The 12,960-nt window shown below is 38.0% G+C and overlaps 1 protein-coding gene across 2 annotated transcripts; it reads right to left on the reverse strand.

The window, feature by feature from the left end:
• Positions 1-60: 60 nt before the first annotated feature.
• Positions 61-9,359, reverse strand: nemp1 (nuclear envelope integral membrane protein 1). 2 transcript variants are annotated; one of them, XM_086277789.1, is made up of 9 exons: positions 9,203-9,359; positions 8,153-8,274; positions 7,736-7,952; positions 7,573-7,645; positions 7,389-7,482; positions 7,172-7,286; positions 5,260-5,485; positions 4,793-4,969; positions 73-3,122 (listed from the first exon to the last, which is right to left on the reverse strand). In XM_086277789.1, exons 1-9 carry the CDS (start codon positions 9,309-9,311, stop codon positions 2,963-2,965), a joined length of 1,293 nt encoding a protein of 430 aa, XP_086133915.1. In that variant the 5' UTR covers positions 9,312-9,359; the 3' UTR covers positions 73-2,962. The 2 variants fall into 2 exon arrangements, with proteins under 2 accessions (XP_086133914.1, XP_086133915.1); XM_086277788.1 differs by having other exon boundaries at positions 61-3,122; positions 7,172-7,482.
• Positions 9,360-12,960: the final 3,601 nt, after the last annotated feature.

Below are 12,960 nucleotides of genomic sequence, written 5' to 3' on the forward strand. Positions count from 1 at the left end.
TTCACAGAATCTAGTGGGAAAAGTGCAAAATCCCATTGTACAGAGGTGTGCAGGAATCAAATCCTGCCAAAATCTCTATTATAAATGCTCAATTGTAGGTCAGTGTACAAGCTCCGGGGAAATCCAGACACTTTACATGAAGCAGCCATGTGGGGGCCATCACAGAGATTGCAATATACTCGTATATCCAAGGGATTCTCCCCCTTCCACATGCACCGTGGTCGCGTTTGCATTGCAGCGAGGTTTCCCTGTTTGTGACGTTCTTTGGGGAAGTTAAAAAAGAGCGACGTGTGAATGTGATTACACTGCCAAACAGTGCCTGGGAAACACATGCAAATAACGCCAGCTGTTTCAAACAAGTTGTGTAATCGAGTGTAATCATTTGCAAAAGTGGTATTTGGGTTGTTCCCTGTCTCCAAATGTTGTGAGGGCAGACGTATAATGTAAAGAAGCCAGAGATGGAATGCACAGGGCAGTCGGGTTTAAATGTCAAAATGTCCCCAATACATCAGAAATGGCTCACTGAAACTAGAGAGTGGGAGAGAAAGAATGAATACAATGTTTTAGCTCTAACGTATACTTAAAGCTGCCTGATTGAAGATAACACTGTGTGGCTTTAACAGCAAGTTAGGTCCACTGCAGTTTTTCCCTGTTCTGTTTCCACTTTCAGTTTATTGTGAACTTAGTAAAACCTTGAAGATACGTACCGTATATTTAAACGCTTGACTCAACATTGCATATGTAATGCGAGTGTTTGCCAGTCATGACTGGATTACATAGAAGGTTGTGTGGCACGATATGTCGGAAGTAATGTGAAGATATGAGAAATGTCGCACATTCTTACTTTACAGCTGAGTGGTGGTTTCTTTGAAGTTAAGGTCATATTTTAACAGATTTAAAGATGCCCCTTTAAATGCGAACACCAGCGAAAATCATTTGAAAGATGCGTGTTTCAAACTGAAAATACTGTTTTGCTTGTTTTGTTTCTAGATAAGTGAGGAACAACAGAAGATATCGTGTCTAAAGTACATTTGAATCTGCATACTGGACAAATGAATCACTCGACAGAAACAACAAAAACAGTTTCTGCAAATGCTGTTTGATTCAAATCACTCCATTGTTGTCTGCAAAGTGGGTTTGCTGCTATGACAGGAGTTACCAAAAGAAGCATCAATGATTTACAGATAGAATCTACTTATCCAATTCAGGGTGACTGAGGGGCTGGAGCCCATTCCAGCTATCCACAGAGCAAAATATGCTACAACCTGGGCAGGTCACCAGCCTGCTGCGGGGCTAACAGCAGGCAGGTTAACTAGTGTTAACCCAACACCACTACATGTCTTTGGACTGTGGGAGGAAGCTGGAGTGCGGGGACAACATGCAAACTCTACACAGAAAAGCCCTGCCAGGTGCAATCCACCACCTGATTTTATTTTCAAAAAAAATGATCCGATCTTTAGTAAATCAGTTGTTAAACCTGTTGAAATGTGACCTGGTTGTCAAAAAGAAGCAGGACAGAATTGGGCTCCGACATCAAATTGGTGGAAAAGAAGTATTTTATTAAAACAAGCAGGTCCTCTTAAAAGATTCCCATGCTAATTTCATTCACCGAAGTCATGGCATTTTGACCAGACCACCAAACAAACCTGGCACCAACACAGCACCACAAAACTGCTGTGACCAAATTCAAACCGAAATGTGGGTTGCTTCCTAAAAGGCATCAAGGTAGAACTGGCTCTGTACCAGGACGGGGATAGAGCTGGTAGAAAGGCCACCTACTAAACAAAAGTGAATAGAAGTAAACCAAGAAAGACAGTAGCACAACCTAAATAATCAAGAATTATAATCCACACTCACACCATATAACCGAATGCTTACATTATGCCTGCTTTTTTTTTTTTTTAAAAAAGGCCGCTTTATTCCCCTGCGAGTGACCCCAAATCCTTGTAACATCTAGTCACTGCTAGATGACTAAAATTCAAATTTTACATTCACAGGTATCTGGCATTAGGGAATACACAATTTTCCCTTCTAGAGGCCTGTTTGACCGGGGGCTTTACCTACATATGGTAATATGTCATTAATGATGACACGTCATGTGTTGGTGTGATGGAAGGATTGTTCAAGCGCAACACAACAAAATGTTTTATATGATAAATAAGTATTGTTATTGCATTACTCATTTTCATCCAGCCCGAACTTGGCCCCTCGAAATCTTCCTCCCACTGATGCCAGATGCTGCTAATAAGAGTTCATTGCATCCTTGAACTTGTCTCTCTGATACTACAGAGTCTTTACTTAAAATAAAGGTGCTTGAAATGACAATTGTGTCAACCGGCACTAAACAAGAAAAATAACTTCTTTTCTTTGCATCAAAGGCATATGATAAAACCATGCTGACATTTACAAAACTTATAAATGTCATATATATATATATATCTTTATTCAAATTACTTGGGGACACTTCTACTGATGGTTTTTGTTTAAAATGAATGAAATAAGTCAAATTTAAAAAATGACATCTCTTTCTCTTCCCAAGCAGGAAACTAGAGTAATAACTGGTAATAGTGATCTACAAGCATAATCTCATTACATTCCACAGCAGAAAATCCAATTAGAGCCAAAGGCTGTAAACAAAATATGTTTAGAAAACTGAAAACTTATCTGGGCCACAACTGGGCACAAGGAAACCTGCAAGTCTCAGCTTTCACTGTCTTTAAACCTCTCAACAGAAATCTTAATTCCCTGAAATAAAGAAGTATTACACATTCTTTGACAGTACTTTGTTTACTTTGCCTGTGGTGATACAAAATGGCTCTTTATCCTGGAATTCAGGGATGCCGCTAATCCCGTCTCCAAAGAAGCCATTTAAAAGTCAGTCTGGACGGCCCTGGAGAGCTGGTCTCCCATCACCTTTCTGAAAGGCAGTAATAAGTGTTTTTGTTTCCAACACTGCGCCGTCTCACTCTGGTTTCATCACAGGTACAATATCGTCGTCATCTTCGTCGTCTGTATCAAAGAGTTCATCCTCAAAGAAAGATCCTCCAAAACCGTATTCCTGAGCATGGACGGACACCTCGTTAGGCATCAAGTGTGGGGAGCCTTCGACAAAATCAGCAAACCTGTGGGTAAGCATGACGACATCGTGGACCAAAACTGAACCAAAGCATGCTGCAATACTTAGTCTTTGTTATACATGTCTCTCTCTCTCTCTCTCACACACACACACACACGCACACGCACACACACGCTAGTTATCCCTTATTAATGTCAACCTCCTGTTTCTGACCTGTTGCCAATTAACCTAATTAGTTGCCAAATCCTAAAGTACCACTTACTTTTCCAGCCTTTTTTTGCCCCATCTCAACTTTCTTGAGACATGCATTTTATTTCACGAAATACTGAAATGTCCCAGACATTAAAATGTTTAAATACTTGATTTTTTCATGCTCTGTAAATACAATAATGGTTTATAATGACTGCATTCAGATCTTTATTCATTTATTTATTTACATTTTACACAGGACAGGCTACCAATGTACCTTGTATTTAAACCCTTGACTCAAAATTGCAAATGTAGTGTGAGTGTTTGCCAGTCATGACTGGATTACATAGAAAGTTTTGTGGCACGATATATCGGAAGTAATGTTAAGATATGAGAAATGTCGCACATTCTTACTGAAGTTTAGGTCATTTAATAGATTTAGTGACGCCCCTTTAGACAGGAAAACCAATGAAGATCATTTGACAGATAGGTGTTTCAAAGTGAAAATGCTGTTTTGCTTGCTTTTCTTCTAGATAAGTGAGGAAAAACAAAAGATATCATTCATAAAGTGCATTTGAATATGCATACTGGGAAAATGAATCACTCAGCAGAAACCATGAACTAAAGCAGTTTCTGCAAATGCTGTTTGATTCAAATCATTACTTTGGTGTCTGTAAAGTGGGTTTTTCAAATGTTCTTCCCCCAGGTTTGTTGTCTAAAACATTATTGCACAAGCAGTGCAGAAAAGGCTTACTGATAAATAAGCTAGATAGAAAGTTCTTATATGATTTTAGCAATATTTGTAATGTTTCTGGCATAAAGTAGTAATTTTGATGGTTGTCATTTATCCAGACAAGAAGCCTAATATTTGTGACACTAGCTGATTTATTGCAGTCTTTGTATTGCAGATATTTTTTTCCAGATTTTAGAAATGATCTTAAAAAAAACATGGTTACAGCAATTTACTGTGTGTAATTAAGGGGTGTTTGTATTATAAACCGTGTCTAAAGCAGTCAGCTATTGGTGATCAATATTGTTTCCCATTAGTTTTGTATAGATGATTTCAGAAAGTTGCAAGGCAATAATAAAAATGAAAACTTAAAATAAATTATTTTATAAGAAACATAACTGAATCAGAAAACAATTAGTAGATATAACACTCCTCTCTTTATTTTAGGATTAGGGGGAAGTTAAGCCAAAATTGGCATTGAATCATATCTGTTATTAACCTCTGTCTCTCTTCCACAGCATGTCTTTTATCCTGTTTTCCTTCTCTCACCCCAACCGGTTGCAGCAGATGGCCCCGCCCCTCCCTGAGCCTGGTTCTGCCGGAGGTTTCTTCCTGTTAAAAGGGAGTTTTTCCTTCCCACTGTCGCCAAAGTGCTTGCTCATAGGTCATATGATTGTTGGGTTTTTCTCTGTATCTATGAAGCGCCTTGAGGCGACTTTTGTTGTGATTTGGCGCTATATAAATAAAATTGAATTGAATTGAATTAGCAAATGACAAATGTACGAGCATAAACCCACCTTTTTGGAGACTGAATTCTAGAGACTGTCTTCCACGGGCTGAACTCTGGGCTGTTACAATATTTCCGCAGCTCCTCCAGAGCCCGCCGAGTCTCTTCCTCAGCTTCCTTCTGATACTCCTCCTCAGTCAGCAGGCGTCGTGGCTGTGGCTTCCAGTAGATGTACTGCTTGATTTTTCTGCAAAAAGAGTATTTTCATGGCTTAAATAAATCCATATTATATGAACTTAATATGACTATTGTTCTTTATTCTACAACAAGCACAGTATCACTACTTTTAAGTTCAGCAGTTCACATAAAATAATTTACCGTGTTAAGAACATGCAATAGAAAAGTGTTTTTCTTCATTTATTCTGTGAAACTAAGTGTGTGTTTACCACAGAAGTCAGATTATACTGCCTGTGGAACAATTATCCACAGTACACTGTGCTCTTACGCCACCTTGTGTCAGCATTTTAAAATGCATACCTCCATGCAGCAACCAGCAGATAGACTGGGTACCCCAGGTTTTTGGTAAACAAAGCAGCTACAATAAGAGCGAAGGCAACTTGCTGAATCTGAATTCCTAAATAAACCAGGAGCAGACCAAAGAGCTGCAGGGTCCACGACAGGATGTTAATGCTCTTCTCATCAACCAGAGGGCCATAACGGTAACACACAGCAAAGCTGATGAATCCCACAATTGCTACATAACCTGCCAAAAAAAAAAAACAAGCACACAAACAAAGAGAGAGAGAGTGAGATGTTTTTACACTGCATTAAAAATAGTTAAATCACTGCAAAGTTATGTACCAAATGCCCATATGCTTTACTTTTAGAACAAAGTTTTACAATTACAGCCATTTTTATACAATTTCCCATTTTCAAATGCTATGAAGTAATTGGATTATTGAGAAAGCAAACAGTTTCATGGCCAGGTCAAACCCATTTCCTCTGGTTCAATCTGGTTAACAACAAGGAGCAAACCGCAGGTTACCGTCCAGAAAAAGAAAGCCAGATGTCAGTGTGTCACAAAACATTTAAAAGTACTTGCAGAGGCTGCCAATGGAACTGGGTCACTAGTGTTTATTGATGCTGTGATTGTTGATAGATGTAGCAAGATGATTTCTGAATGTAAAGGGTTTTCCTTTTTGCTCAGAAACTGGTAAGACAGATCTTCACAGTTAAAATGATAGTGCCCCACAGAAAAAGTTTTTCAACACAAAGAAATTAGATATTCATCAGTCACCTGATTTCAAATTAAAAGACCATGCTTTTAGTTACTGAAGAAAAAACCTGACAAACAAGCAGCAACTGGAGACTGCTGCAGTAAAGATCGAACAGAACATCTTAAGGGAAGAAACACAGCATTTGGTGCCCCCATGGGTTCATGGAACATCCAAGTATTATACAAAATTGTTATATATTTTTTATTTTTGTTAGTTTGTCCAATTCTTTCTAAGCCTCTGAAAATGGAGAAATGCAAATAAAAATTGCTGTAATTTCTAAACAGTTAAAACAATAGTTTTCTTAAACTCCATGAATTAAAGTTTAAAGTCCCTACTTCAATCACATAGTGATCATTTGCTTTAAAATCAAACCGTCACTGATTTTGCAGCTGCAAAATGACAAAATACTGGTAGCCGCCAGTGCAACCCCTCAGCCTCATAGTAGATACAAATATTTCCCAATCCTACATCATCTTGTGCTCAAATTATTAACATTCACAAGATTTTCAGAAAACTTGACCTCTGACCTTGCCCTTGAGGTTGAAGTCACTGAGATTCAAACTTATCTGAGATTTTTGGTAGATACAGCTATCATATCCATGTTTACATTCGTATGTTGCCTTGTTCTCACATTCACCTACCCCACCCGCCCAGTGGGGTGATAACAATGACAAGTGCGTCACTACCAAAAGAACATATGGACCCAAGTGAAAACTCCTCCATGACCGACGAGCTGCTTTGTTGCTTAGGTTATATTTTTAACAGTCTAAAACCCTAAATAATTCAAAAATAATGCTTGATTTTTATAAGGTTAAGCGGACATGTAGAAAGTTATGGCTGATTAATTATCTATCACTTTAAGTTTTGATTAGCGGAATAATCAGAAGCTGTAAAAATATATGTATGTGTGTATATATACGTGGCAAATCTCTGTTAACGAGATTTGCCGCGGTGACTCTGTTAATGAGTCACCGTGGATCGCCCCTTTTAACATGTTGGCGCCGTCCAGCAATCGTTAACAGAGATTTGCCGCGTTAATGCAGTTATGGCGTTAACGTCATTTTAACTAGATTAACACTGACAACACAATTTTTTTTTTTTTTAAATATTAGGATATTTGCTTTGGTCCTCAGTTATCAGCTAGTCACAACCTGTCCATGAAGAGTCTGTACCTAATGCCACATGCCAGTGCTCTCGAAGAATAATGCTGAGGTTCCTGAACACAAGCTGGATTGCGTACACAGAGAATGACCAGCCTCCAACTATCAACACATAAAAGGGGCTTTTCTGTGTGAAGGAACAAACACAAATGGTATAAATATCAAACATATTAGAGATATTCAATATTTTTAAAAAACTTGGATTTTGGATAAAAATTAAAAACTTTACCTTTGGTAAAAAGCGTGCCAGAATGAAAAAGAGGATTATGAGAGAGGCAATCATGCCAGTGCTCATACCGGCAGAATAGAAGAAAGCCTGACTCCTTCATACAGGTGGTGAAAAAAATATATCAATTACTATGATAAACCCAACAAACCTGAAAAAGAAACTTTAGTCCATGAGAAAAAATTACCTGCTGAGTGAGTCTGCAAAGAAAAACAGCAATGCTCCAGCGAGGAATAACAAGAATAGATATATATCAAACTCTGCAAGGGAATGAAGAACAGTAAAACACCCATATTTTAACTGCCAATAACCAGCAAATTTGTTTTATTCCATACCCCCATCCCACTTACTGCGAATGGGTTTGACAGTGTATTGCGCATTGCCAATAGGATCAACCTTGAAGCACGTCTTCTTGCTGAACAGGCTGACGTTAATAACAGTCTCATTGTGCTTCTCTCGCAGCAGGCTCTGGAACCAGCCCCAAAAACTGAAGCGATCAAGCTCCTGCAGCTCCTCCTCACCTTCCACAGTGTCCACCTTAAACACCTTTGAACTCCACACTTTGACCTGTCAGATATTGGTAATATTATATCACTCACAAATTTAATCCAGAGGCTCTTTTTAGCTGACTGTCAAGCTGTAAATAAAATTTGAAGTATGTTAGAGTAGATTACATTAGACCACTAAAATACCCAAACTGAGGGATGATTTTAAAGAAAGAAAGGATTTCAGTATTTTACCAGTTGTGGGCTGGCAGATTCACCTACTTGAATTCTTGTCCATGTCTGCCTCCAGGTTGGCAATACGGTGTTTCTGTAACAGAACCGGTTGGATCCTGACATGACATACTCGTCACCATCCCGCAGATTAGTTATTTCATGTTCTTCACCTGGGATGCATGCCAATAAATAGTAAGACTGCAACTGCCATTGTACCTTATAAGCAATATTGTTTGTGCAAGAATAACCTTTGACCAGAACACATTTGAACTCTCATTGTTTACAGCATTTACAGTATAATACAAACATTATAAAAAAATTGTAGTGTCTGTAAATCCCAAGAAAAGACAAAAACCTGCAACTATATCAGTTCACACTTAATGTCTCTAATATTTCACAGTGCTATGGCCCACCGGGTGTCAGGGTACCCAACATAGTTGCCCTTTAATTTTCAAAAAAGTACTCAATTACCCATGTGTGGTTGAGACTTTTTATTTTATCATTATTATTAATGATTTTGTTTGCTGGTAGGGATGTTCTATATGTTTTCACACTGTTGCATTATCCGCTAGTTATGTTACAAAATATAGCAAATGGTAGTGTAATAATGGAAACAATGCTCATTATTTAAACGACACACGGCAAAAAATACTCAGTTTTTCTCAGGAAATATTTCAGTTTTGGGACAGAGTTAATAATAATTTGCATTTACTTTAAATTATAGGCTAAGCATTCAAGTTGTTTCCGTTAAGGAAAATATACAAGTGTTAACTGCAACCTCTTTTCGGGCAAGTTCATGCAGGTTTCTAGGGTTTCGGTTCGACAAATTTAAACCTAACAAATCTGAAAGAGCTGCATAAATAATGTTTAGTCTAATTTATTATTTATACGAACACACAACCGGAGCCAGGGAATAATCAAGATGTAGGAATCTTAGAAAATAGCCACCAATGTTCACCATACAATAACCTTTCTGCGGTCTCACTGACTCAAAGACTGAACACAAGCTAACAATAATTAGCCTGAGCAAAACCAGTTCGAAATATGCCCCCGTGTAACTCGCGGTGTATGTTTCTGCTTCACAAGACCGCTTCTTACCCGTATCCTGTTGTGAGATTTGAGGTAAACACATAAGGAGCACCGCAAGAACCATGAATCTAGCGTTTGCTGAAATAAAACCGTTTATGATTTTCATGCATCCCGCCATGATAATTCCACTGTACCCCGCCTCTAACGCCTTGTCCCGCCCCTTCCGTCTCCGGAGAACTCGGTTGAGTCGCAGGCCGATCAGCCAATCACCGCGTTACACTGGATCGTTCGTCATCGTTTTTAGAGTACGTCTCTTTATTTTCCCGAAATCCACTCCTATTTGCCCTGTATGTCTACTGTACAAACTGAACTGGAATGACTAACAGTTGACTTTACAATTTCAAATAAAGTTATAAAAAAATCTTCCTTAAATCCACAAGAAAAATTGTTTTGATAGTTAGAAGATGTTTTATTTTTTAGATAAATCATTTAAGTATTATGTTCCAACCCCCCCCCCCCCCACAATACTTAAATTACTTCACTGAAGATATCATTCAAGTTCATATGCATGTGAAATCAGATGAGCAAATACACAAAAATCTGAACTCCACAATGCCCTGCACAGCTCAGGGTAAAGAAGGCTTTGATTAAAAGATAGAATTGTGTTATTCCTACCCAGTATATTCTTAAGTCTATGGGAGAATTCACATTCATTGTTTCAGTATTAATATAATCCTTGCTGTGGTCAGTTAATGATTTGTAAGAACATGTACTGCTGTTTAGCCTTTTATGTGGTCTTGTCTGTTTTGTATTATTGCACAGGACCAACTGATCTCCAGAAAGAGGAATCTCAAAGTTTATGAAAGAGGTCCAGACAAAGAATTAAACATAAAGCAATCGCCACAATTCAATATCACATTGAATACATTAAATTATCTAATAGATTACATTAGTCTGATCAGGAAGGCTGGCTCTGTGGTCAGCATGAAGCTGGACACTCTGGTGACAGTGGCAGAGAAAAGGACATTAAAAAAATTGCTGGACATTATGGACAATGCTGGGCATCCTCTGCACACGGCCATAGACAACCAGAGGAGTCTGTTCAGTGGCAGGTTGCTTCTCCCAAAGACAAGGACCAACAGACTTAAAAACTCCTTTGTCCCACATGCCATCAGACTGTTTAACCCCTCTCTGGAGGGGAGAGGGAGAGGAAACAGGAGGACAAAGTAGGGGGGAACAACTAAGCTGTAGTGCCTCTTCACTGTGCAATACTTTTTGTTAATATCCAACGGTGCAATAGACTTCAATACTCTATTCTTATTCCTATTTATTCTATTTATCCCTTTTGTATATTTTATTTATATATGTCTCTGTATTTATATATGTGTATATAATGTCTCTGTAAAGCACTTTGAATCACCTTGTTGTTGAATTGTGCTATACAAATAAACTTGCCTTGCCTTGCCTTGCCTATATATAGTACTCTGCTCACATTCTGCAACTTCTGTCAGTTCTGTGCTATTTGAAACCGAATTTCCCACCCGAGGGATTAATAAAGTTTTATCTAATCTAATCTAATCTAATCTAATCTAGTCTTGATACAGCCTGTTGCGATGATGTTGTTTATTATATTGCTCTCTCTTTTTTTGCTTGTTTTCTCTTTTATCTTTCTCAACAGGTGATCCAGGTGATTGATATATGTTTTTTCTGTCTGTTTGTTTTGTTGGTTTTTGTTTTTATGCCTTTATCACCGTTCCTCTCCCCGCTGTTTTTCTTTCCCTGCCTCTCTTTCTTTCTCCCTTCTCTTTCCCCCAGTCATGTCTGTCCCGTGTGTAGCAAGTGAAAATAAAATAAAATAAACAATAAAAGCAAAGGTGAATCAAATAGACCAATAGAGCAAGGCCGGGATGGTCCATTTGGTAAAGTAAATCCGTTGGGCATTTTTCTTTGCCTTTAGACAATAATTCTGGTTGGCAAAAGAACCAAACGGGACAGGCAGAAAGAAAAAATAAAAAAATTAAAGCTTCAATATTAAAGTTCTGACCTCTTTGCGATCCTGAATAGAGTACGCTAAAACCACTCCATCTGCTCATTTTATTTGTTAAATTGTTGATAATATGCGTTAAGAAAAAAAATCAGGCCATTTTATTACATTTTATGGTCGTGTAACCAAGGGTGATATTTTTGTTTGTTTGTTTGTTTTGGCTGCTAAAGGGGAAAACTGCTGAGAAAAACTCAGCACTAACAGCACAGTGACAACTTCCACTGAACTTCTGTGAACTTCCACTTAAGTTCAGTAATGTCAAACAAGTGTTGCCCTCTTGTGGACATGTAAGTACTTAATCATTATCAAGAGCTTGAATACAAATGAAGTTGTTCTTATCTTCACACAGTGAAATGTCTGTGTAAGTTTTCAGTCATCCAGATCATAGTAGTCTTGAGGGCTTGAATAAGGTAACTCGACGTCTTTAGGAATTTTACCTCTCAAGAAGCCAACTGCATGAGAGCTGAAAGGTCTTGGGAAACGTAAAAATGTCCAGTTGTCTTCTTTTTTTCAAGCCCTCAAGACCACACACTGACATATTTAAATGTCACAAGCTGCAAAGGACAAGTGTAATTGATCATATTAATTCATGACTCATTTTTGTGCTCACCCAGTTTTAAGATCCTGGTCTCGCCTTGAAGACCAGGAGGTAGACTGTCATGTGAAGGGTGGTGCAACTGTTTGGGTTAAGCCATCATTACTTCTTTAGTATCACCCACGCCTTTCCTGTTATGAGGAGTGAAAATGACCACCACTTCAAAAGCTTGGCATTAAAGCACAAAGGACTTTTAGCATGTAATTTTAGCAACTAATTGGTGAAGTGTTCAAAGGATGTTGAAAGATACCGCCTTACCGACAACAAAAATAATGTGGACATACACTTACGAAATGCATAAATATATTTTTATGATATGTCTCTAGTGTGATTAGCAAAATTGAAAACATGGCAAACACAACACCTAAAAATGTTTTAAATATGCTGAAGCAAGCATTCAGCTCAAAGTAGTGCTACATAAACACAGTGAGTGTAGCTCTAGGCTCCGGTTACAAACTGAACAGCTGCCCTGACCTACTGGCATACGTGTCATTTAATATTGTCAAATGGCGGAACCACATGACGCTGCATTTCACAATGTTATCACTATGTTCCCGCAGCATGCAGAGAGTGTAGCAGCTTTGAAATGTGTTCGTGGAAGGAAGCAAAGTGCTGTTTAATATTTCGCAGTTAGACACTCAGTGAAGGTTAAACTAAAAGCTGCTGCTGTGCATACATCAAATTAGCCAACTGTGACACCATCTGTCACTTGTGTCACTTATTTTATTTTATTTTAAACTAGGTCACACGTATTATTACTACTTTATGGTCTATTCAGGAATGTAGGTTACTCGGGTGGTTTTTGTGTGTGATACATTTATGAACCAACTACACATTTATTACTTTGCAGGTAACAAGGAGAGCACCTAGGATTAGTGATTTAGTTTCCGCTGGAAAACACTGTAAAACATATTTAAAAGTAAGAGAAAAATAATCATATAACTGTTTGCAAATAGAGCACCATAAAAATATAAGTGTTCAGCATTTGAACTGTTTTATGATGACCTGAGGAATACCATAAGTTGAAATGTGTTGGTTAAATAATAAAGTTGTTGTATGAACTAAAGTGTTGCTGGAGGTTTATCTTTATCTGTACTGGATTTGTTCACATCATTCAGACTTTTACCACATGATCATAAATGATAATAATACTTTCTGATGTTATAAAAGCACAGCCTTACTGTAATT

Source organism: Aulonocara sp. 'chitande type north' Nkhata Bay, linkage group LG20 (genome assembly GCF_057382095.1).
Source record: "Aulonocara sp. 'chitande type north' Nkhata Bay isolate Kocher_YH1m ecotype deep benthic linkage group LG20, A_spYH_male_GT1.1, whole genome shotgun sequence".
Taxonomy (NCBI): domain Eukaryota; kingdom Metazoa; phylum Chordata; class Actinopteri; order Cichliformes; family Cichlidae; genus Aulonocara; species Aulonocara sp. 'chitande type north' Nkhata Bay.